Source organism: Rhinatrema bivittatum, chromosome 7 (assembly GCF_901001135.1).
Source record: "Rhinatrema bivittatum chromosome 7, aRhiBiv1.1, whole genome shotgun sequence".
In the NCBI taxonomy this organism is placed as follows: Eukaryota; Metazoa; Chordata; class Amphibia; order Gymnophiona; family Rhinatrematidae; genus Rhinatrema; species Rhinatrema bivittatum.
The window spans coordinates 220106074-220132825 of NC_042621.1; the positions used below are offsets into that span (position 1 = coordinate 220106074).

General features: G+C 43.6%; 1 protein-coding gene across 4 annotated transcripts in view; it reads left to right on the plus strand.

The window, feature by feature from the left end:
* HECTD2 (HECT domain E3 ubiquitin protein ligase 2) overlaps window positions 1-26752 on the plus strand; it is a 231251-nt gene that overhangs the window by 66840 nt on the left and 137659 nt on the right. For all 4 annotated transcript variants that reach the window (XM_029609862.1, XM_029609861.1, XM_029609864.1 and 1 more), the window contains 2 exons: window positions 9853-9898; window positions 22100-22209. In XM_029609862.1, the coding sequence (XP_029465722.1) occupies window positions 9853-9898; window positions 22100-22209 (156 nt within the window). The remainder of the gene's footprint in view (window positions 1-9852; window positions 9899-22099; window positions 22210-26752) is intronic.

Consider the following 26752-nt stretch of genomic DNA (forward strand, 5'->3'; position numbering starts at 1 on the left):
ATCCCCCCTTCCGTCTCTTCTCCAAGCTGAACAGCCCTAACCTCTTCAGCCTTTCCTCATAGAGGAGCTGTTCCATCCCCTTTATCATTTTGGTTGCCCTTCTCGGTAACTTCTCCATCGCAACTATATCTTTTTTGAGATGCAGTGACCAGAATTGTATACAGTATTCAAGGTGCGGTCTTACCATGGAGCGATATAGAGGCATTATGACATTTTCCATTTTATTAACCATTCCCTTCCTAATAATTCCTAACATTTTTTGACTGCTGCAACACACTGAGCCGACAATTTCAAAGTATTATCCACTATGATGCCTAGATCTTTTTCCTGGGTGGTAGCTCCTAATATGGAACCCAACATCGTGTAACTACAGCAAGGGTTATTTTTCCCTATATGTAACACCTTGCACTTGTCCACATTAAATTTCATCTGTCATTTGGATGCCCAATCTTCCAGTCTCGCAAGGTCCTCCTGTAATGTATCACAATCCGTTTGTGATTTAACTGCTCTGAATAATTTTGTATCATCTGCAAATTTGATAACCTTACTCATTGTATTCCTTTCCAGATCATTTATAAATATATTGAAAAGCACTGGTCCAAGTATAGATCCCTGAGGCAGTCCACTGTTTACACTTTTCCACTGAGAAAATTGACCATTTAATCCTGCTCTCTTTTTGCTGTCTTTTAACCAGTTTGCAATCCACGAAAGGACATCGCTTCCTATCCCCTGACATTTTAGTTTTCTTAGAAGCCTCTTATGAGGGACTTTGTCAAATGCCTTCTGAAAATCCAAATACACTACATCTACAGGTTCTTTATCCACATGTTAACTCCTTCAAAAAAAATGAAGCAGATTTGTTAGGCAAGACCTCCCTTGGGTAAATCCATGTTGACTGTGTTCCATTAAACCATGTCTTTCTATATGCTCTACAATTTTGATCTTTAGAATAGTTTCCACTATTTTTCCAGCACTGAAGTCAGGCTCACTGTTTCATTTGGGCCTACCCACATGAAACAAATAGGCTTTATTCATCACGTTTTGCCCATTTGTTTTAAACAAATATGTATCCCTAGTCACGATAAGCGATGCAAATTTGCTGCTGGAGACTGGGAGGGGCTGGGGCCTGCCAACAAGAAAATGGAATTCCTCTCCCACCTTTGCCCTGGAAGAGAAACTTCATTAGCCTCAATGGGCTGGCAAATTCCTCTCCCCCCCCCCCCCCAATCCCAAATAGAAGCATAGTTGATGACAGGTGGGACAGCACATTATTTCTCTCCCTTCCTGCTGCCTTGATCCTCTCACTCACCCTGTGTCAGAAAAGGAGAAGAAGGAACATGGCCTTGCAAAATCTCAGGCCATGTCCTCTTCTTCTGCTGCCAGGGTCTGAACATTGTAGTTCAAAGTTTGACTTAAGCTCCTGCAATGGAGGAGGAGAATGCAGCTTGAGACTCTTTAAGGCTGAGGTAGTCATCCTCCTCCTCTTCCTCCTTTCCCACTGGAGGGTGAGTTTGGGGATCCTGGTGGCAGGGGTGAGAGAGGAATTAGCTGCCCCATTGATGCTAATGAATAAATGCAGTAGTGAGTGGGGGAGGGAAGAGTGAAGGAGCTATGGGAGGGAATGAGAATGAATGGGGAGGAGCAAAGGAGGATGAGTAGGCAGAGAAAAGGGGGAGCAAAGGGGATGAGGCAGAGTAAAGGGAGTAAAGGGATTGTGGGGGTGGGAGAGGGTGAATGAGTGAGTAAAGGAAGATAATGAAGCAGGTGAGTGAGGAATTGTGGGATGGGGAGTGAACAAAGGAGAATGAGATTAGAGGGAAGGGAAGTAAATCCTGCAGGGCAAGGGGATTAGATGGGGGGAATGTGAATGATGGACAGTGAGGGGATGGAGGAAGGAAACTGAACAAGGGATGGTGGGGAAGGGCAGTTAATGAGGCACTGTGAAGGGATGCAGGGTAGGTGGAAGAGTGAGTGAGGGGATCATGGTATAAGTGGAGATAATGAGTGGAGAAGGGGGATGGGAGAGAGTGGCAGGATAAAGTAAAAGAGGAATAGTGAATGAGAGGAACTTGAGGCTGGGTGGACTGGGGGAGACTGGGAAAGGAAAGTGACAGAAGGATTGTGAGGGATGAAAGAGAATGCAATTGTGAAAATGAGGGAGGAAATGGGAGAGAGAGAGAGTGAGGAGCTTGGAGTGGGTGTGGAGAGTAAATGAAGGTATCACCATGGGTTCAAGTGGAATGAGGATATAGGAGAGGGTGTAGGATGTCAATGAGAGGATTGGAGGAGCTGTTGAGATATGATGGGATCAATGTGCACGGATGGGATCAATGTGCACGGAGCAGGAGAGGGACCTTGGGGTGATAGTATCTAATGATATGAAGTCTGCGAAACAATGCGACAAGGCGATAGCAAAAGCCAGAAGAATGCTGGGCTGCATAGAGAGAGGAATATCGAGTAAGAAAAGGGAAGTGATTATTCCCCTGTACAGGTCCTTGGTGAGGCCTCACCTGGAGTACTGTGTTCAGTTCTGGAGACCATATCTTCAAAAAGACAAAGACAAGATGGAAGCGGTACAGAGAAGGGCGACCAGGAAGGTGGAGGATCTTCATCGGATGACGTACGAGGAGAGATTGAAGAATCTAAATATGTACACCCTGGAGGAGAGGAGGAGCAGAGGTGATATGATACAGACTTTCAGATACTTGAAAGGTTTTAATGATCCAAAGACAACGACAAACCTTTTCCATAGGAAGAAAATCAGCAGAACCAGGGGTCACGATTTGAAGCTCCAGGGAGGAAGATTCAGAACCAATGTCAGGAAGTATTTCTTCACGGAGAGGGTGGTGGATGCCTGGAATGCCCTTCCGGAGGAAGTGGTGAAGACCAGAACTGTGAGGGACTTCAAAGGGGCATGGGTTAAACACTGTGGATCCATAAAGTCAAGAGACCGCCAATGTAGAGTGGGTGGCTCACCAGAACGATGGCTACTGCCCGGAGACAATACCCTTATTAAATAAACATACAGATGCTTACTGTGACTCCAACATCGCTCTAAGCTTCAACGGCAAGAGGAAATGTGGAAAAAAGGATTTGCAATCACAAAGAGGGGAGTAGCTGGCTTGTTACGGCGGTTACTACCCCAAACCAAATAAGCCTAATACTTCACTTTCCAAGCATATACAGCATAGTTCTCTGCTTCAACGGCAGGGGAGAAGAAAAGAGGGTTCGCACTCACAAAGCGGGGAGTAGCTGGCTTATTATGGCGGTTACTACCCCAAACCAAATGTGCCTGATACTTCGCTTTCGATGCATATCCAGCATGGCTCTCTGCTTCATGGCATGGGAGAAAGGCTGATACATCAAGCATTTCCAGCATAGCTCTCTGCTTCAACAGCAGGGGAATAAGAAAAGCTGAGGCTTCACGCATATCCAGAATAGCTTCAACTGCAGGGGAGAAGAAAAAAAAAAAAAAAGGATTCGCACTCACAAAGCAGGGAGTAGCTGGCTTGTTACGGTGGTTACTACCCTAAACCAAAAGGGCCTGATACTTCACTTTCAATGCATAACCAGCATGGCTCTCCGCTTCAACGGCAGGAGAGAGGAAAAACAACCAATAGGGGCTGTATGACATAGTCTGGGTAAAGGGAATAAACATGGGTGTAGCTTGCTTATTGCAGCGGTTACTACCCCTACTACCCCTAACTAATCAAGCTAGGTATTTCACTTGGATGCAGCTCCATCACTGCTCTCTACATTAATGGTGGGGGTGGAAGGGAAATAGAACCAAGAGTTAAGAGAAAAAGATAAGTATGAGAGAAAAAATGTGTGAAGCTTGCTGGGCAGACTAGATGGGCCATTTGGTCTTCTTCTGCCGTCATTTCTATGTTTCTATGTTTCTAAGGAGCTTTAGAGAGAGGGGTGGGGATAGGAGCAGTGGATGCTTTCCTTCTCCACCCCATCCCCAGTTCCTTCCCTTATTGCCACTGCCACCACCACTGGGAACTTTCTTCTCTTGCTGCTGCCTCAAGCCGCAGGACCTGCATTTATCGCTGTTGCCACTGCCAGATCCGCATTGTCTCTGCTGCTGCCTTCAATAGTAGGGGGTGGGGGCATCATGTCAACAGGATAGGTAATTGATGGTGGTAAACTGGGAGAGCTGGGAATCAGGGAGAGCTGGGAATCAGGGGTTGGGGACTGTCTGGAAAAGAGCAAGAGAAGAGATGGAGCAGAAGGGAGAGGCAGCAAGAGGAGAGGAAAAGGGTACAAGCAGGAAGAAGTGAGAGCAGTGGAGAGGTGGCAGAGGGAAGCTGAAGAAAGAGGAGGAGTAAGGGCAGCAGAAAAGATGGGAATGAGACAGTAGAAGAAAGCTAGGGGAGGGAGTGAATGAGGGGCTGATGGGAGAGGCTGGGGCAGGGGGCAAGAACAGGTGATGGGGAGAAAAGGGGCTGAAGGGAAAAGAGTAGGATGGGGGGGGAGAGATGGGGTACTGAGGGGGAGAGAGGTGAGGCCTGGGAGCAGTGGGAAGAGGCTATTGGTAGAGGAGAGAAAAGAGGAGAGGACTTTCCTCTGTTCCCCGTCCTCAGTCCTTTTCCCTCTCTCTCTCTCTCCCCTGCCACCAGCTCATTCTCCCTGTTCAGAACCCTATCCTCTCTCCATTTTGGCACTTAACCTCCTCTTCTCCCTTCAGCCTCTTCTTTCTCCTCCTGTCCCCATCCCCTTTTGCTCTTGACCTCTGCCTGTCCTCTAACCTCAATCTCTGTCTCTCCCAACCTTTCTCTCTTCCCTTGTCCACATTTCATCCTCTCCCTTTGGCCTACCTCCTCCTCCTCCTCCTTCTCTTTCTTTTCTCTGCTCTTTCCCACCTCTTGCTTTCTCTTCTCCCTTCTCCATCCCCTCCTCCTAATCTTGCTTTCTCTCCCTCTTGCTCCCACCTCTACCCACCTCCCACAAGAAAAAGGACACAGGCTCAGCAATTCCAATAGAATACCTGTGTTATGATGATGGGGCTGTCAAGCCTTTATTGTTATTTATTTCTTTTGTGTGTGTGGGTGATATGTTTAGGCCACAGAACCTTCATCATTTTTCCTGTTGAGGGGAAGGTCTCTCTTCTCTCCTCTCAGCCACCTCTTCTTTTTTTCCTGCCTCTGTCCCTTTCTCTCTCTCATCTGCCACCAGCCCTTTGCCCCTTCTCCCAGCTTTCTCCTCTCACTCCTTCAGCATCCCACCTCTCTCTACCCATCCCCCTCTTTATCTTTCAACCCCTCCTCTCACCCTCTGTTTTCACCCCCTTGCTCTTGCCCCCCCCCCTCCTGTCTCATTTCCTTCAGGCCCTTTCTTTCCCCACCCTTGCTCTCTCCCCTTGTCCTTACCTCCACATTGTTATAATAATAGTCTATTATACTTTTTATGGTTTATGCGAAGATTGTATATAAGAAAGAATGACATTAATTATGAACAGAGGTCAAGGTTGGGGGCAAGTTACAAGGCCTTCCTCTACAAAAAAGGCATTCCACTGCTCCTCAGTAAAATGTCAGATTGACAAAAGGCCTTAGGCTTTGAGTTTTGGAAGCTACAAGCATTCCTCGTTATGTCAATTATACTCCTCTGAAAATCCTCTTATAATGTCATCCTAATCAATCTCATCTCTGAAACAAATCATTATCTTTAAATAGAACTCTTTCTCAAAACAATCCCTCATCAACATGAAAGAACATTTTTTATGGAAGGGGTTGCGGTTTCCGTCTTAATTCATATCCATTACCACCCAGTAATCCATTTATAATCATTAAACTCCAACCACTTTCCTGATAAACTGATGTGAATTGTTGAGAGAGAGAAAAAAACTTCTATTTTTATTTGAAATTAATTTTATCCTATACTAAAAAATGATACCTGTGTTCCAAATCTTTTCTTCTTATTTCCAAACTGTTTATCCTAGTTGATGAGACTGTTCAGCATTACACAGGGATGCTGTCCATGTTCTTCAAAATAAATGGCATCAATCATAAAAGGAAACTCTTACTGTCCTCCCAACATGGTCGCGTTTCAGACATGAAAGTCTTTCTTTAGGGGATGTTGCTTTTCTCAAACTGTGCCAACTGTGGGGAAACTGTCTCTCCAATAACCACACCGGATTAGCTTTAAATGGCGTCCGTCACTTATATCTTGCTCCTGAGACTTAGAATTGACCAATTGCTTCCAAGATATTCTCGTCTACCAATGGTATTGGGACTAAAGGCTATCCAATCAAATACCTACATGGGGAAGTGAAACAAATTGTGCTTAAAAAGATAGCAACTTCTTATAGTAACACCATCTTCGTTTATACCCACTGGGTCTACTGAATGTAATGTATAGATCTAAAAAGCCTCACGATAATTTAAACATGATACTATATCTCCCCCTCGAGGAGGGTTCTGAATTTGTTGTATAATTGTCCATCGTAGGTCTTCAAACATGTGCCCCACTGTTACTCAGAGTTGTACCATCGGGGCGGTTAATGTCACGGATTTTAATCGAGATTTATGTCAATCAAATGTACCCATATTGTGCGCGATGTGCGACCTACATATACTTTAGGATAAACACAAATGATGACATATATTACATGAGTTGAAGAACAATTGGTGTTTGAATCCCTCAATGTCAGATGTGGGTGTTCTTGCTGCATCAGTTAAGAGACCTTGGCATATATTTGCATTTCTTGAGGTTTTCAGCAGCGTCCTTTATTTGCCACATCGAGAGGTTCAAACAACAGGGATATAGTGGTACATTCTCAGTTGAAGGAACAAATATTGCCTTTGAATGAAATTGGACATTTAAAATGTGGATCGTGTGATTGGTGCCATAATACGATTGAAGGTACAGTCTGGCAAGATCCTGTGTCCGGATACAGAATAAAATGAAGAGCATACACCAATTGTTGTTTAAAGTATTGGCACAGTTTGAGAAAAGCAACATCCCTGATGAAAGACTTTAATGTCTGAAACAAGGCCATGTTGGGAGGACAGTAAGAGTTTTCTTTTGTGATTGATGCTATTTTTTTAAGCACATGGACAGCATCCCTGGGTAATGCTGAACTGTCTTGTCAACTAGGGGAAACCGTTTGGAAATTAGAAGAAAAGATTTGGACATTTTTTTAATAGGTGGAGCACAGGTATAATTTTTTAGTGTAGGATAAAATTAATTTCAAATAAAAATAGTAGTTATTTCTTTCTCTCAACAATTCACAATAGTTTATCAGGAAGGTGGTTGGAGGATTATTGGGTGGTAATGGATATGAATTGAGTATAAAACTACAAACCCTTCCATAAAACATTTTCTTTCTTGTTGATGAGGGATTGTTTTGAGAAAGAGTTCTGTTTAGAGATAATGATTTGTTTCAGAGATGAGATTGAATAGGGTGACATCATAAGAGGATTTTCAGAGGAGTATAATTGACAGAATGAGGAATGCTTGTTGCTTTTTTATAATTTTTCAAAATAAAATAAAAAAGTGATACATAATATAAAGGAAGTAGAAAGGTGTGAGTTTTGAATTGGGATTATTTGCATGTCACCTTTTGTTTGGGTGATTTTTTTGGGTTTGAGTTTTGGAAAGGAAGAGCAATATTAGATATTTGTCAGAATTGGCACTGTCACAGCTATAGATTAGCTTTTGCAAGAGAAAGATAAGTGCAGTGCACTGCTCTTTAGGAAGTGAGTGTGATTGCACTCTAAATTGCTTTGTTCTTTTTTTCAGTTAAGACCAGAAGTTCAGTAAATCTATAAGACAAACAGTCACTGGATATGTTTGTCTCCAGATGTTTCACAAATTACTCAGGCCTGTTGCAAAGAATTAGCTTTACTCAAGAGAGGATTTTTGTTTGATTAAAAACCTAAGTTACTGGAGGAAATAAAATATTTTTAGTTTACTATTATCTTGATCTGTTATTGGATAAGGAACTCATAAAGTTCAGGGAAACCGGTTTAGAAATTTCATCTAATGAGAGATTTCTGATGTTCCTTTATTGGACGTGTGAACTTATATGGTATATGGTTGGACACTTTGCTTGCTTTATTCATTCATTTATTTATTTTAGAGAAGTGTGTGTTCTGAAATTGTCCATCTATTAAGTCAAATAAGCCAGTCTTGGGGGTTGGTTTTTTTTTTCTGTTGCCCTTGAATGTAATTGATGTGAACATGCTGACGAGTCCTCGTCATTGGCGGGAGTGAGGGAGACTTCAAATGTCTTAATATGTGGTGCTAGATATAATGAAGTCAACTTTGAAAGTCATTTATGCAGATATATTGTGATTCACTTGCGTAAATTGACCATCTAGAAGTTGCCCTCACGGCCGATACAGAAAAACCTGCGGGAGAGTGGGCGAGCGCCCAGGCCACTCTCCTGGGTGCGCAATTCAGAAAAACAAAAAATGCAAATGAGGGCCCGAGGTAAAAGGAGGCGCTAGGGACACTAGCGCGTCCCTAGCACCTCCTTTTTCACAGAAGCGGTGGCTGTCAGCGGCTTTGACAGCCGATGCTCAATTTTACCAGCGTCGATTCTCGAACCCGCTGACAGCCACGATTTCGGAAAACGGACGCTGGCATAATTGAGTGTCCGTCTTCCAACCCGCAGGCTGCGGGCAGATTTTTAATTTTTTTTAATTTTAATTTTTAAATTTATTTTTTTATTTTTGGGGCTTCCGACTTAATATAGAAAAGCAGTTTTTTCTGCTTTTCTGTACACTTTTCTGCTTTTCTGTACACTTCCCTGGTGCCGGCCGAAATTAACTCCTGCACGTTTTTCTGAGAGTAAAATGTGCGGTTTGGCTGTACATTTTACTTTCTGAATCACGCAGGAATAACTTATAGGCCCATCAACATGCATTTGCATGTTGTGGGCGCTATTAGGTTTGGGGGGGAGGGGTGGCCGCGCGTTTTCCACATGCTATTACCCCTTACTGTATAAGGGGTAAAAATAGCGTGTCGAAAAGGCGCAGCCAAATGGGGGCTAACAGTGCGCTCAGCCTGAGTGTACTTTACTGCATCAGCCCGTCAGTGCAGCTAAAAGCACATGTTTTGATTGTGGGAAGAAAATGGAAAATAACATGCACTGATTGCATTTTTCAACATTATGCAAATTGTTTTCTAATAAAAAAGTATTGAAGCAAAATCAACTGCATATATCCAGGGGTATTTATGACACTTTTGAAAAGGAAATTATATGTGTAATTTTCTTTAAAATATAGGGCAAAATCTTTAAGTAAAAACTACCTATAGACTTTGGCCCAAAATGCATAGTTTGAAAATTGTGTTCTGTTTTTTTCCCCCTTTTTTCCTTTATCAGATCCTGATTGAGATTTAGTTCTTACGTGATGTGATAATTGTATTTTTTTCATTACTCTATTACCGGTTCCATGACATGTTTGAGATGATTTGATAATGATAAACAAGGTAAAAAAAAAAATGAAAAGGAAATGGTTGTATAAGTTTAAATGGAATGTGGCATAAGGATGTAAATTTTGACTCTGGGTGGATTTAGCTAAAAAAGAAGCAGTTTTTTGTTTTTTTTCATAGAGTAGTGACAGAAGTCTCTAACCTCTGCTTTTTTGCTTGGTGAAACCTTGAGAGTAAACTGAAGACAATTTAAAACATTTCTGGTTTTATTTCTAACCAGTAAAAATAAAAGCACACTTCACTCTCTAAATAATCATCTGGTGGTGATATTACTCACAAAAGGAAAGTAAATTGGAGGAACAAGATTCATTATTTGTGAACTTGTGGCCTTGGAGGCCAGGATAATGAATGCAGTTTGTGTTACTCATATCTTAAAATGTAATACATTATAATTCTACTTTTTCTTCTCAGGCCACGAACAAAAGATGATCTTAGGGCTTATTTTATACTTTTACAGGTAAGACCTTTAAAATCTGAAATAGGTTGCATTTACAGAACTACTTTTCTCTAAGGACAAGCAGGATTAATTAACCAAATGAGTGCGTGATTTCCTCTGAAGGTGCCAACATGGAGCATTTCTTTAGGGAGCTTTGGAAAAGCCCAGTTACTGTCACGTGGGGCCCCCTTTTTCCTTTTTACTCTGTGGATGTCATTGAACGCGTTTTCCCCCCTAAAAAAGAAAAGGTTTTTCCCCCTAAAAAAGAAAAGGTTTTCTTTTCTTTTTACTTTAAAATACTTATTTGCATTTCTCAGAAAAGTATACAAGCAAAATGTTAAATGTTCTTATGTAGAGTAAGCATCCTTGCATCACTAGACATTTTATCCCTTTAAGCGTAGTGATCCCTTAAGATGAAATTTAGTCAACCAAAAGAATTTAAACCCAAACTGTAACATAAAATAGAAATGGAAATCTGTGCTTCTGCTCAATCCTTTCCAGAGCTATTGGTCACTCTGATTGTTATCATGTCCCTTCGCATGGTGTCTCCCAAATTCCTCCCTTTCACACATTCTCCCAGAACTTTTGCCACAGACCTCTGATCTTTTATTTTTCTGCTCACAAGTCAGTTTCTCCATGGTATCTGTCTCTTGTAGTCCGTTTAACCAATCCATCTGACTAGGTGATTCTTCTTCTTTTTCATTTTGCCAGTGTACTGCATCCAGCTGCTCCAAGCAGATAAGACACAAGTATTTTCTCTTTTATGATGGCTTCTGGAGCAGACATACCTAACATAAAATATTTTGTTTCCATGGAGTCTTAATCTGCATAGTGTCTTATCACCTCCTGTATCTTTTTCCAGGATATTGAAGTTTCAAGCATCCCTACCAAATGTGCAACATAAAACCTACCTCCCCACACCCTGCCAACGCCTTTCCGAAGCTTCAAGTTATATCCTATATAGCCTTTGGGTTGCAAGTTATCATCTGTACATCACCTTGTAACCATTCTCCGGTATTCTTGAAGTTTTGTTCATGTTCATCTGAATTTATTCCCACTGTTCTTCCTCTAAAGCATATTCTAATTCTCTCTTCCATGCCCCCGTGAATTTATGTCCCTGAAATATTATCTTTGCTTTAAATTCAGCTCTGACAACACCCTTTTGCCTTTACTTCTTGTTAACAACAACTCCAAAATTATATTTTTCCCCTACACGTTTTCAATAACTGTGACTGTTCTGCCTATAAGATATTTAAAAAAACCCATCAAAGATGATTATATTAAAGGTGGAAAGGTGGTTTCATATCTTAACCAATCTCTGCATCATTGTTTGCTAGATGATTTGCTGCTAGTTATAATCATTAACCTCTCAACTGGAGTTGTCAGGAACAAGAAATCCTTAATCTCTCTGCTATTAAAAATGTGCATAGAGAGAAAATGTAATAGAGAAAGATTTAACCAATAGGAACCATATTCATTTCTAATTGCTCATTTTTCACCATTCTATTTTTTTTCTGATTCCAATCCACTTTGTTCTTAATTTGGCTCATATTATATCATCACATCACATTTGGCACCCCCAGTTCACCATCTACCCTAGCACTGAGTAATGTATTTTTGAGACTCTTTGTAAGATATGAAAAAGATAAGCATTTATCTATACTGTATATATATCAGGGATGGCCAACCAGTGTCTCACGAGCCACATTTGGCTCTTATGAGTTTAAATTGTGACTCCTGACTGCCGATGCATACGCAGCTGCATTGCCTGCATCCTGCAAGCAGTGATCCTTTCCCTTCTCAGCAGCTGGCTCCAGAGGAAATTGTAAGCATACATGTGTGTGTGTTTGAATAAGAGCATGTGTGTGTGAGAGGAGAAAGTTTGTGTGCAATAATCAACCTTCTTCTTCACCTGCTAATCCACCACAATCTTAGGACATCCAGAGATCTAAAGTTCCCAAGAGAGGTTGTGCACCTCCACCAGCAGATGGAGACGGAGTAAAAGTTGTCATCATAGACATATAGATCTGTCCTCACATGCATTTCCCTATTGGAGATTGCTTGCAGTAAAATATAAAGGAAAGAAGTGAAGAATTTCAGGAGAAAATGAGAAGCTGGATAGCACTGATTGCCTCCTGAGGTGATACCGGTGGGTCCCTCCCTCAGTTGAGTGCCCTGAGTCCGGTAGCCTTTTTTAGGCATGGACATAACCCCCCCCCCCCCCCCAAAAAAAAAAAAAAAGCAATTGAAGGCCAAGAGAGGCTTTTACCCTCTCCCCCCATTGCCAGAGACCCGTTCCTGCCTTCAGCCAAGGAGGGCTGAGCTCAGGTAAATCAAAACATAAGACAAAGTTGACGAAAGACTAGGTTTCCAAGTTTCTTTTCCCTATCTTGTCCTTACTGGGTCTTCCTCCCTCGGCTTTGGTGGTCGACGCTTTTCCTGCTTACATCTCTGAGGAGTTTAGTGAGGTGCAGAGGCAGCACAGGCTCGGTAGGGCAAGCAGCCTTTGGCTAAGCCCCAGTCCCAGGCTTGGATCTTCTGGCCGCTTGGTAGGGTGTGGCAGTGTTTTTCATGCTTTTGCGGGCGCCTTCTTGTCTCACGGTGGCATAGTGACATTGGATTGGCCTTCGTTAGAGGAAAGAAGATTGTCAGGTAAATAGTAATTTCTCCTTATTGTCTCTGCATATTGTTCTGCATGTCTATACCTCCCCTGATTAAATTAAATAGCTTATACAGTGGGGCTGCTACTTCCTCTGCACATATCTTATAAGGCTTTGCTTTTACCCCATCCATTCCTGGTACCTTTCCTAACTTCATTCTTCTTACATAGTCCACAATTTCCTTCTGGGAGATTTCCCTATCTGGGAACTATTTCCTCTGAACCCAAGACAAATAGATTGATAGAGTTCAAATGCCCTATTACCTGGTTTATTCCTCCTTTTTCTCTTTCGAGTAGCGCTCTTGGTAATGATCTGCAAAACCTTTGTGAATTTCAGCAGATTTAAATACAAATTGTCCTCCCTTCTCTCTCACTTCACCTACATAGTTTTATATAGCTTTCTTTATGAGCTTCTATGCAAAAAGAAATTTCTAGCTTATCTTCTCTCATAATATTGTTGTCTGACTTTCCTTTATTTGAAAGTAATTTCATCTGTCATGTTGCTGCTTTCCCTACTTTGTAAGCTCCCTTAGCACCTTATTGGATCCTCCTTTCTTGAGTAACTCTCCTGCTTGTGGAATTTTCCCTTTAAGGTCTTCCATTTCTTTATTTTTCTTCCTCTTCCTCCTTGCTGCTAGTTGTATCAGTTTACTTATTATATTCGTTAAAGCCATCCTATACTATAATGTAGTTAACTTTTCTGTTGTATTCCACAGTTTCCTTTATCTCCTGGCCTGTATCCCTATCTTCCAACATAACCTCATTTAAAGTCTGTTCCCCTTGTATCCCTCCTTATATTTCTATAAACACCATAGCATGATCTGACAGTTATGTTACCTATTTCTGTTTTCTTTAAATATGACCTATGTGGATGGAAGAAAAAAAATAAGTCTCTGCAAATGGAGATTATAAGCTCTCTAAATATTCCACAGATCTAATTCTCTTCTATATGATCAACCTCTGTTTGTTCAGTGACATCTTCTCCTCCTCCTTTAGAATAATCTATTCTCAGATCTAAAGTTACTTTGAAATACCCACCTATTATCACTGGGCTAAAATGTTCCTGGGTAAAAAAAGAAGCATTCCAGAGCGGGTTAAAGTTATCTGGCTAATTTAGTCAATTTTCATCTGTATCTGGCTAAGGAGATCATTTACTAAAGGTTTTCTCCCATTTGGTGTCTATGGGAAAAATGCTTAGTAAATAGGGCCCTGAATTAGCTGGATAACTTTAAGGCATACCTCAATTATATTCAAAAGATTATAGCCAATTTAAGTGATCATACACAAAAACAAATAAAAGGTCTTGCAGAGGCCTGATGCCTACTTCCCTGACTCTTAGCCAATATATTTGAAATCTACCTTGCCATGCTGAACTCCCTCCCCCAAACCCCTACAAGTTTAATTTAAAAATAATCATGTGATGGTCGGTGCTATCCTGCTTCCACCACTCCCCAGTTTGTTTATTTATTTATTTAAAAATGTTTATATACCGCTTTTACAATATAAAAATTAAAACGGTTTACTTACAGTACATTCATAATAAAATAAAAAAAAACCAGAGCAGTATAATATAAAAACTAGATAACAACAAAAACAACAATGGAAGGACAAAACTAATAAAAACTAAAATTGATATCCAGTCTTAGTAATCAGAATACCTCAGCTTCCATTCCCCAACCCTAAATCTTCTACCTACCGTACCTGGTGCCTTATGTAAAGCTGATCTGGGCCCAGCATCTCGGTATGTTTGTACTATAACCCAGCAGCTTCCAGCATTGCTCTGACAGTGACACTGGAAGTATATACTACCAGCATTGAGGTTAGAGGAATCTCTGACATCAATGCTGGTAGCATATACTTTCAGTGTTGCTATTGGAAGCTTCGGAGATTGCCTTAACTTAGGCATCGGGTGGGGAGGGAGGGGGGAGGAGGGTATATTATGCTTAACTGGGGAGGGAGGAGGCTGGTGTCAATTGTCATACTTTTATTTTTAAATTAAAGTTGGAGGGGTGTCAGAATGGGGGCTCAGCCTGGCAGGGTAGATTTTAAATATATACTGGCTGGGTGGGACTTTTTTTTTTTTTTTTTTTTTTTTAGATATATGGCCATTTAACTGGCTATATTCATTTGAATATAGTCTGTTAAGAAAGTTATCATGCCACAGGTGTTCTCCGGAGTCTCTTTGAGAGGGAAAATCCAGCTCCATCCACCCTTTGGCCCTTGATATTACATTTGGTTGTCGTCTTAATAAAAATAGATAATGCTAAATAGAAAATATTATGGGTTGCACCAACAAAATTATATTATCCACCCATTCGGAGCCTTTTTGCTGCTGCTGTTCCTTTTTTTTTTTTTTGCTGTAAGGCAATCCTTTACCAGGGATTCTCACTTGTGTGACTGATTAATCTTGCTCATCCTCACAGAAAACAAAGTTGCTTACCTATAACGAGTGTTCTCTATAAGATGTAGGATAATCAGCCACACATATCCATCCTTCTTCCCCTCCCTCCCCCACCCCTTATGGAGCTGGAATTCTTTAAACGATTCTATAGCACTAAGTCGGGACCCTGTGGTGGCTGAGCAGGAAGGTCCAAACCTGTCAGGAAAAGCATTTTCCCTGTACGTCAGGTCAGTCCAGACTCCTGGGTTTTGCTTCCCCTCCAGCAGATGGAGATATAGAGAGTTTTACTGATACTGCCACATAACACGAGGTGCCACCTGCAGTTCCTCAGTATTTCTCTGTCTCCAGCAGATGGTGGAGGTGCAAAGCTTGCAGTCTGAGATTGGAAAAAAAAAAGAAAAATAGAGTCTTAAGGAGAAGGAAAGATTGCCTCTCAGGGGGTTAGTAGGTCCTGGTGGGGCCATCCCCCCTGGTTTTTGAGGCGGACAAGCAGGGGATCGCTGGACAGGGCTGAAAATTTGTGGTCCCAGTCCCTCACTCTGAAGGATGGACAGAGCCTATTACCACTCTTCTTTAGGGAAGAAATTTATGTGGCCTGATTAAAGTTTATTTAAAAAAAAAAAAATTATATATATATATCAGGGCTTTGCTGTGGGTTGGCAAGCCTTGTTCCGGCTTACCCTTGTAGTATTTTCTCTGATCTGGCAGCTCTGAATTTCCTTTGTATATTTCTCCAACAGCTTTTTAGTTAGATGGCTTGGCACCCATTTTTGATGCTGCGAGGGTTGTGCTGCAAGTGTGTGGAGACGCGCGCAATGGCCAATGTTCCCGGTGCTTCCCCGAGAGGGCTCTTCAGGATTATCACAGTGACTTCGACCTGGTTCCGCGAGCCTGGGAGGCTGTCTCCAGTGACGCAGCCTGTAGATGACCCCTTCCCACTGAGTGCGGGAATGGCAGGCATTTTGTCTACATTCGCGACTGCATCGTGAGCTGCAGATGGGGAGGGGGATTTCCCTCCTCCTTTATCCCCAGTAGTTAGGACCTCTGGGGGAGGTCAGGATGCTGATGGACCTTTCTCAGGGGGGTGAGGAGAATCTCCTGGAGGATTCGGATGCCGCCTCCATGTTTTCTTCCAATTTTATTTATTTTATTTAGAAGTTTTTATATACCGAGGTATAGCAAAAACTGCCTTCACTCCGGTTTACATTTACAACAATCTGTTACATCTAAAGCATTTAACAGTAACTGGAACTGGTTCCGAAACAACAACTTATTACAATCAATATCTACAATATAATGAGGTGTATATCTGTGCTCAAAACATGTATAGGGAATGAATTGATACTGGGTGATAATCGAAAAGGTTTCAGTGAGTAAGTGATATAGTCTTTGGAATGATATTGCATACCCGAAAAGTATATGTAATAGGTGTGATCTGTGGTATTATCCAATGCCATCTTTGAATGTTTGACTGAAAAGCCATGTTTTGAGTTCTTTTATAAAAGATTTAATGTTTTCTTGTGAGCTCAGGTGTTGTGGTAGAGAGTTCCATAATTTCGGGCCAGCGATGGAAATGGCTCTGTTTCTTGTGGAGGACAATTTGGCTAGTGGTAAAGATGGCACATCTAGATGTAATTTACTTGTTGACCTGGTCGTACGTTGTGCCCTGTGTATATGTATGACATTGTCAAGAGCTGTGTTGTCTGCTTTGTGAATTGCATTGTGTAGAATTGTTAGGACTTTGAATTCGATTCTTTTTTCTACCGGTAGCCAGTGTAGACTGTTGAGCACGGGGGTGATGTGGTCTGATTTCTTTTTACCAGTTAGGACTCTGGCAGGGCATTCTGTAGAAGTTGAAGTGGTTTTAAGGCCATTTTAGGTAGCCCTATCAAGAGTGAGTTGCAGTAGTCAAGGCTGGTGAAAATGAGGGCTTGTAAGACGGTTCTGAATTCATGGTGGTGAAGCATTGGTTTTAGGTGTTTGAGTATTTGGAGTTTATGGTAACCTTTTTCTTTTGTTTTTGTTCCAATGTGTTTTTTGTAGTTTAGTTCACTGTCAATCCAAATGCCAAGGTCTTTTATGTTATCTTTGAGTTGTATGCAGATGTTATCAATTTGGAAGGGTGGTGTGGTTATTGGTTCTGAGTTTTTTCTTACGATTAGAATGCATTCAGTTTTGCTCATGTTTAAACATAATTTTAGGTGGTTTAGCATATTTCGAATTGCATCAAGCTGTGAGGCTGCTAGCGACATTGCATCTTCTATGGTGGAAGTGATTGGAATGAGGAGTTGTATGTCGTCAGCATACATGTAGTAAGTTATGCCTAGGCTTGATAAGAGTTTGCATAGGGGGTAATAGGTAAATATTGAAGAGTATGGCCGAGAGAGCAGACCCTTGTGGCACTCCTGTTTCAAGGGGGATGGCTTCGGATGAGTTGTTGTTGATGGAGACTTTGAAGTACCTGTTTTTTAGGAAAGAAGTGAACCAGCCTAGGGTTTTGCCTGCGAGCCCAATGGTTTCTAGGCTGGATATTAACCTCTTGTGGTCAACTGTGTCAAACGCTGCAGAGAGATCGAGGAGGATCAGTAAGTGGCCTATTTTACTATCGAAACCTCTTAGTATATTATTGGAAAGGTTGAGCAGTAGGGTTTCTGTGCTGAGGTTTTTCCTAAAGCCGTGTTGGGTGGGATGTAGTATTTTGTGGTTGTCAAGATGTTCATTGAGTTGTTTTAGGACAGCTTTCTCAGTCAATTTAGCAAGGAGGGGGTAGGTTTGATATTAGGCGGTAATTGTTCATGTCATCTGGGTTAAGGTTTTTCTTCTTTAGTATATGTTTGATTGTTGCGATTTTTAGCTTGGTAGGAAGCTTGCCTTCATCGAGGGATTTATTGATAATTTCTGCGACTGTCAGAGCTATGGAGTGAGCGATTTCCTTTAGCTCTCGAGTGGGGATGGTGTCCAGGTCATGGCGCACTGGGTTTATTTTTCTCAGCATTTTTTCTGTTTCCATGGTGGAGATAGATTCGAAATTAGACCATGGGGTTATATTATTTGTTGATATTTGATTTTCTATGAGCGAGGGGGTGTTGAAGGCATCAGTTATTTTGTTCTTGAAGAACATGTCCTGCTGTTTTGTCCTGCTGTTGCCCAGGGCTTATAAGGCTAGGAAAGCTGTGGGGTGGCGTAGACCCGAGCAGGAGGCTTCGGTATGCCCAAGGCTGGCAAAAAGTGCTAGACCTTCTCAGGCAGTGGGGGCTGCGAAGGTCCAGAGAGTCCCAGGGGCCCCGGTACCATTGATTGTGGCAGAGAGCAGTGCGTGTAGCACTACAGGCATTTCTGCCTCTGTTGAGGGAGAAGCTGGTGAGAGTATTTTAGGACAATGCAACAATGGTATTTACATCAACCGACAAGGAGGCATCAAGAGTCGAACAGTGGCTCAGGAAGTCCAGGAATTAATTAGCTGGGCAGAGCAGCATCTATCACTGTTGGCAGCCTCTCACTTAGCTGGCACAGACAACGTACAGGCAAATTTTCTGAGCCAGCAACATCTGGACCCCAGAGAGTGGGATCTGTCAGAGGAAGCAATACGCCTCATCAGTCGCAGATGGTGCAGGCCTTACATGGATCTGATGGCAACTTTCCGCAATGCCCAGGCCCTGCGGTTCTTCAGTTGAAGAAGAGAATGAGGAGCAGAAGGGGTTGATGCCCTAGTTCTGCCTTAGTCGAAAAATGTCCTGCTGATGCGTTTCTGATTGGCCGCTAGTGGGCAAAGTTTTGCGACGCATAGAGGTCCATCCAGGCATGTGATCCTTGTAGCACTGGAGTGGCCGAGATGTCCTTGGTTTGCGGACTTGATCAACCTAGCAGTGGATAGTCCGTTGAGGCTAGCTCATCTGCCAAATCTTCTATGCTAAGGCCCCATATTTTCAGATCAGGAGGCTCGCTTTTGTCTAGCAGCTTGGCTTTTGAGAGGGAGTGATTAAGGAATAAGGGTTATTCTGAGGGGGTCATCACTACTCTTTTACAGTCTAGGAAGTCTTCTACCCCCTTGACCTATGTGAGGGCATGGAGAGTTTTTGAGGCCTGGTGTACAGAGTGAAGTGTTGATCCTTTGTGGGTCTCAGTGGCACATATTCTAGCCTTTCTGCAAAATGGTCTAGTAAAGGGGTTATCCTTTAATTCCCTCAGCGCCAGATTTTAGAATCTACGCGCGGGTGTAGATTTGTGCTCACAACCCGGCGCACACAAATCTACGCCTGATTTAATAACATGAAATCGGAGCGGACTCGGAGGGAACTTTCCTTTTGCCCCCCACCTTCCCCTCCCTTCCCCTATCTAACCCGCCCCCCCAGCCCTACCTAAATCCCCCCCCCTACCTTTATTATTTAAGTTGCGCCTGCCTCTGGGCAGGCGTAGGTTGCATGCGCCAGCCGAGTGGGCCTTCGGAGGCCTCTGGCCAGGACCCTGCCCCGCCCTGGATCGCTCACACCCCGCCCCTTTTTTCAAGCCGGTGCGCATAACCCTTTTAAAATCCACCCCTCAGAGTTCAGGTGGCAGCTTTGGGCTATTTTCGAGGGAAGGTTTGAAGAGCGACTCTAGCTGCCCATCCAGATGTCATTCGTTTTCTCTGGGGAGCAAAACATTTGCATCCTCGGGTTCGGAAACCTTGTCCTTTTTGGAGCCTTAACCTAGTCTTTAAAAGTATGTTTACAGCTCCCTTTGAAACAGGCTTCTATGAAAGATCTCACTTTGAAGGTGGTTTTCTTGGTGGCAATTTGCTCGGCTCATCAGATTTCAGAGCTTCAGGCCTTTGCAGAGAACCTTTTTGAAGGTTTTCAGATTCTGGGGTCTCCTTGAGGACGGTACTTTCTTTTCTCCCAGGACAAGCAGGATGGTAGTCCTCACAGATGAGTTTCACATGAGAACACCTGTTACAGGTAAGCAACTCTGCTTTCTGCCGAAGGTGGTTTCGTTGTTCCACTTAAATCAGTCAGTGGAGCTCCTGTTCTTCCCCAGTTTGAATCCTACTATGCCTCAGGCCAAAGAGTTTATTTATTTATTTATTTATTTAGAAGTTTTATATACCGACATTCATCAATGATATCACATCGGTTCACAGCGTAACATGAAACTAGTGCCTGTGGTGGCGCTTTACATCGAACATGTTTAACATTATACAATTGAAACATATTGAAACATTATAACTAGAGAGTAAAGGAAAGGTAGGGGAAATAAAGATTTAAACTAAAATTAAAATAACATATTTACAAAAGGGTAAAAGAGGAAACAAGGAGGGGGGAAAGTGACAGAAGAAAAAAGTTAGGTTAATAAATTATTGTAGGCAAAGTTTGCAGGTATATACAATATGTACAATTATAGGGAATAACATAATTTAACAATTGTGCAGGGAGGGGGAGAAGGAGAGGAGAAGGGGGGGGAGGAGAGATAGGAAGGGTGGTAGGGTAACACAGAAGGGAGGGAGGGGAGGTTGGGTGTATGCTTTAGTGAAAAGCCAGGACGAGAGGGGAGACTCACCCACTATTAGTAAAAGCAAGGTCGAGGGGGGAACAGAGAAGGGGGGAACATAGATGAGAGCAAGGAGAATTTAAGTGTATGCTTTGGTGAAGAGCCAGGTCTTAAGTTTTCGCTTGAAAGTTTTTGAGCATTCTTCTTGGCGAAGTTCGACTGGCATTGTGTTCCAGAGGATAGGCCCGGCGATCGATAGCGCACGGGCTCTCGTGGAGGTTAATTTGTAGAGTTTGGGCGAGGTGGTGGGCATGGTGGCAAGATGAATGTGTCTAGTGGGTTTATTAGATTGGTGAAATCGGAAGGTGTCATTAAACCAATTCATTTCGGGATTGTACAAAGTGGCGTTTGGATGTGAAACATGCGTTGTTGCAGTACCATATGATCATTAACAGCTTCCACTTGTCAGATCATCTTTTTGTGCTATGAAGTGGTACAAAAAAGGGTCATAAGGTGTCAAAAGCCACAATCGCATGGTGGTTGAAACAGGCTATTGGCTCTGCATACATCTGTCAGGGTTGCCCTGTCCCTGAGGGCTTAAGGGCTCATTCTACCCATTCTCAGGCGGCCTCCTGGGCCGAGTGTCAGCAAGTTTCACTGCAAGAAATCTGTAGGGCAGCTACTTAGGGAATAGTCACTGCTATTAATTGCATCAGTAGCATGGGATCTTCTTGGTGTTTGGGTAATTGCCAGGTTCTTGTGGCCTGGTTTGGCCTCTGTTGGAAACAGGATGCTGACCCAGCATGGCAATTTCTTATGTTCTTATGTACTTGTAAATCTTTGCACACTTTCACCAGGCATTACCATTTGGATGTCCAGGCCCCAGAGGCCATGGGTTTTGGTGAGAATGTACTTCGAGCGGGACCCTCGCAGTCCCATCCCATTTAGGGAAGCTTTGGTACGTCCTAGGAGTCTGGACTGATCTGGGTACATACAGGGAAAGGAAAATTGGTTCTTACCTGCTAATTTTTGTTCCTATAGTACCACAGATCAGTCCAGAGTCCCACCCACTGGAGGAAAGGGAAATTTGGAAAGTCCACTCAATCTGTTATTCTAATTACTTTGAAGAATGGCACAGGTTTTGTTAGTTCTACATGGGTTTTGTGTGTGGGCGCCGTTATCTGTTCCAGGTTTTCCACTTCACACTGCTCATTCAGGGGGTGTTAGTTACATATGGTATTGGTATTTGTTCTACTTTTGACTTGGGTACAGATCAATACTGAGGAACTGCAGGTGGCACCTCGTGTTATGTGGCAGTGGCAGTAAAACTTTCTCTGTCTCCATCTGCTGGAGGAGAGGCAAAACCCAGGAGTCTGGACTGATCTGTGGTACTTCAGGAACGAAAATTAGCAGGCAAGAACCAATTATTCTTTAGGATTCCCTAGAGCTAGCTAAGAAATGCTGCGCATTGGTTCCATTAGATGACATTCCTAGTTGTGTGGCTGATTTTCATGCTGCCCAAGAATGATCATTACACATAAGCAATTTTGTTAATAATAAATAAAATGTTTTGACAAAAAGAAATCACATTATTTAATTTTATGTAATCTTTTTACAATAAATTGAGTTTGAATGTTTGAAGTCTTCTAAAAGTTACTGAGTGTTGATTTTTTAAAAATCTTTATTACTTCTCCAGAACCCTCAGTTTAATAGTACTTCTACATATGTCATCTATGCTCATCTGCTAAGGCAGATAGCCACCTTGGCAGAAGCTGACCATCATTTCCTAGTTCACTGGTTTAAAAAGTAAGTATATATTTGGGAAGAAGATTTTCACATTTCATTCTGGTGGCAAAAAGTTTTAAAAATATAGCCCAAGCGTATTTCTTAAGTTAATGGTCTTAGGTTAAATATTAACTTTACAGAAGCATAAAGTAATATTCATAAATAATTGAGCTGAATCATTAGGTAAATGAAGTTCACTCTGTAGAAAGGTAGTGATTAGAGTGCCTTGGGCTTTGCTTGTGGCTCATTCTGTTCTATATTTCTGTGTGCAATATTGTGGAACAGTTAGCAGAAAAAGTTTGTCTGTTTGCAGATGACATTAAGATCTGCAGCAGACTGGACAACATCCTTTGGGGGTTAAAAGAATGAGAAATAGTCTAAGGAAGCTTGAGGAGTGGTTGAGTGTATTATCAATGAGCTGCTAGTAGTCATGACTTAGTTGCTACTCTTGTGCAGGAGGAAAAGGTTCTGTTTACTTGTATCACTCTAGTAAACTTTCTGGCCTCTTTCTTTTCATAGTTTTCAAATGAAGATTCAAGAAAACAACCAAATATATAGTATAACAAATTATTGCTTTTTTTTTTTTTTGCTTTTTGTAGCTTGCTAAGATTAGAGATCTGTGCAGTGAAGTTCATATACACATTTTAAAAGGATATAACAACTAAAATATATCTGCGTTGAATTGTCTGTTTCCCTGTACGTACCAGGATCAGTCCAGACTGCTGGGTTATGCCTCCCTTCCAGCAGATGGAGTCAGAGAAAAGCTGAAAAGCACCCCCTAGATAACCTGGTGTGCCACCTGCGATCCTTCTGTATTCTCTGGCTCCAGCAGATGAGAGGATGGCATAACCTGCGGTCCTGATCCTTGCTCAATTAATTAGTTTTAGGAAGGTTTTCCTAATTGTCTTTTCCTTATACCTCTGGCTAGATCAACGTACTGTAAGTTTAAAAAAAAAAAGGGTGAAAATCATAAACATCAGCATACTGAACACTCTCTAAAGGCAGGCAAGGCTAGGCAGTGTCCTATGGCCTCTATACCTGGAGACTGGTTCCTTACCCGGTGAGTTGGGGGGAGATTTACCGGTGGATCGATCCCTCTTCCCCTATACAGACCCAGAGAAGATATAGTTCCTCTGGTGGGTGTGTATGCCTGTGCAGTGAATGCAGGGAAGCTAATCCCCCTGTTTGGTGACTGACAAAAAAAAAAAAAAGTTTAAAACTGAAATGGGCGGGTTTTACCTTATTTTACTCAGCCCTAGCCTGCCGATTTTTCACCCGGGCTCCAGAAGGGGTGGATTTCTTCACCCTCCTGCTCTTGCATTTTTTCACGCGTTTTTCATGCCGTGTGGGTCCCGTTGTGAGGCTTGTGGGGAGTTGGCGCCACGACTATTCCCGAAGGCCTTTGCTCCCGATGTATTCCCGGGGGCGAGGGCCCTCGCAGCAGCCGATTTTGATGCCAAAGTCAGCTGTGCCGCACTCCCATGGCTCGGGGAGCAGTCAATCATCTCAGCGGCAGAGGCCTGCCCCGCCCCCAGTCGGGGCAGGAACGGCGGCCATCTTACCTGGCTCAGGTCCCGATCTTCAGGGCTCGGAGAGAGGAGATCTCCCTCCGTTTTCCACATCTTCTCTGAGCCCTCAAAGACCTTGTTTTGCACAGCCTGACTTAGCTCCACCTCCGGACTCAGCTCCTCCCACGGGGGGCCCTTAAAGCGGCAGCACCCATTTTCTTCCCAGTTTGTATTGCTGCGCAACAGTGCATATTTGGAAGCTGAGGCTGACTGGGAAATGCAGTCTCCTCCTCCAGCTAAGAATTTCAAACCAGGGACCAGGGAATTATTGGAATGTGGCTTCCTTGGCCAGTTCCTAATGGGGGGTTCCCAGCTCCCACCACTCCTCCGGATCCCGCAATCCCGGACCTCTCCTCCGGGGATATGAGCGATGACGTGGATAGTGCCGCTCCGGTGGAGGGCGATGATCCGCAGGTGCTCCGCTTGTTCTGCAAGGAGGAACTGGATCCATTAATTCCACATGTGCTGCAAGAATTAGATATTCCGGCTCCTGAGCCGGTAACGGATTCTTCCTCTGGGGATCCTGTTTTATCGGGCTTGCGATCTCCTCCTCAAACCTTTCCTTTTCATCTAAATCCTTTTCAGATTATGTCCCGGGAATGGGATGTTCCGGAAGCCTCTTTGCGAGTTTGCAGGGCTATGGAAAAACTTTACCCGCTGCCAGGTATCCTTGGATCTTCTCAAGATTCCTAAGGTGGATTCGGCCGTCAAGGCCATAGCTAAGTGCACGATTCCGGTAATGGGAGGGGCAGCTCTCAAGGATCTTCAGGATAGGAAACTAGAAGTTTTACTCAAGCGAATATTTGAGGTTTCAGCACTTGGAGTGAGGGCGGCTGTCTGTAGCAGCCTTATGCAGAGAGCTACCCTCCGCTGGGTTCAGCAATTGCTCACAACTCAGGAGCTTCCTCCGGGAGAGGCTGAACACGCGAACCGCATGGAATCGGCGGTTGCCTATATGGCTGATGCTTTATATGATCTTCTTCTTACCTCGGCTCATTCTATATCTTTGGCAGTTTCAGCAAGAAGGCTTCTGTGGCTCCGTAACTGGTCGGCTGATGTTTCTTCTAAGTCTCAGCTGGGGTCCTTCCCTTTCAAAGGGAAGCTGTTGTTTGGAGACGAGCTGGAACAACTGGTTAAAAACTTGGGAGACAACAAGGTTTACAAGCTGCCTAAAGACAAGCCCAGACTCGGCACGTTCCAAGGTCGTTTTTGGGGTCAGCACCATTTACGTACAGGTAGGGCGCTCCTCCTTTGCTCCTCGACAGACGTTGGCGAGGTCTCAGGCCTGGGCACATTCCTTTCATGGTAAGCAGCCCCAGCGTGACGGAATCTCTCACGGTTTTGCCTCCAGCAAACCTCCCCTCCCCAATGAAGGTGCGCTGGCCCATTCCTCCATGCCGGAGATCGGGGGACGACTCTCTCTGTTTCGTGAGGAATTTTGTGAGGACCAGTGGGTTCTCGATATTATAAATCATGGTTCACTTTGGAATTTGCTCGCCCTCTTCGGGATCCCTTTCTAGTGTTACCCTGCGGGTCTCAGACGAAACGGCAGATGGTTCTTCAAACTCTGTCTCGATTACAGACCCTGGGGGCGATTGTCTCAGTGCCACCGGCCGAGCGTCGGACCGGTCGGTATTCCATTTACTTCGTAGTCCCCAAGAAGGAGAGCTCATTCCGACGATTTTAGATTTAAAGAAGGTCAACAAAGCGTTGCGAGTACCTCTGTTTCGGATGGCGATGTTGAGGTCCATCATTGCGGCCATCCACAAAGGTGAATTTTTGGCTTCTTTGGATCTGATGGAAGCTTACCTTCACATAGGAATCCACGAACACCATCAGAGGTTTCTGCGGTTCATGGTCTTGGGGAAACATTATCAGTTTCGCACTCTACCATTCGGGCTGGTGACGGCTCCACGAGTCTTCACCAAGGTAATGGTGGTAGTGGCAGCGTGCCTTCGGTGGGAAGGAATTTTAGTTCATCCCTATCTGGAAGACTGGCTCATTCGAGCGAAGTTGAGGCGCTTTGCAAGGTTGCGGTTCAGTCGGTTTTACGCCGTTTGCATTCGCTAGGCTGGGTAGTCAATTACGCCAAGAGCCAATTGATCCCATCTCAGGAGTTGGAATTTCTGGGAGCACGTTTCAACACATTGGTGGACAAGGTTTTCCTGCCTCGGCTGAGGATGGAGAAGCTGCTGTCCCAAGTCAGGCATCTGTTGGCCCTTCCTTTACCCAAGGTGTGGGACTATTTACAAGTTCTTGGTTCTATGGCATCTACGCTGGAACTGGTTCCTTGGGCTTTTGCTCATATGAGACCTTTACAAAGGGCGTTGCTCTCCCGTTGGGACCCCAAGTCAGAAGAGTTCAATTTGCCCTTACCACTGCTAGAACCGGCCAGGTCCAGCCTAGATTGGTGGTTGGTACCAGATCACTTGCTTCAGGGCATGGACCTGGAGAATCCTCAGTGGATAGTTGTGACGATGGATGTCAGCCTCTCTGGGTGGGGGGCAGTTTGTCAGTCACACTTGGCACAAGGTCAGTGGACAGCTCAGGAGGCCAAGTGGTCCATAAATCGATTGGAAACCAGGGCAGTTTGCGTAGCGCTATGCCGTTTTGCTCTGCTTGTCAGGCACAGGGCGGTATGGACCCTGTCCGACAATGCGACCACCATGGCTTACATAAATCGTCAAGGGGTACAAAGAGACACCCAGTAGCCTCTGAGGCAGACAAATTGATGGTTTGGGCAGAACACAATCTGGCCCGTCTGGCGGTGTCTCATATAACTGGGGTGGACAACGTCCAAGCAGATTTTCTCAGTCGACAAAGGCTAGATCCCGGCGAATAGGAGCTGTCCGAGGATGCGATGGCACTCGTGATGCGCTGGTGGGGGCTGGACTTGATGGCGACTCGGTTGAATGAGAAGGCGGCTCGATTCTTCAGTCGCAGATGGGAACATGGGTTGGAAGGGGTGGATGCCCTGGTCCTTCCGTGGCCTCCCG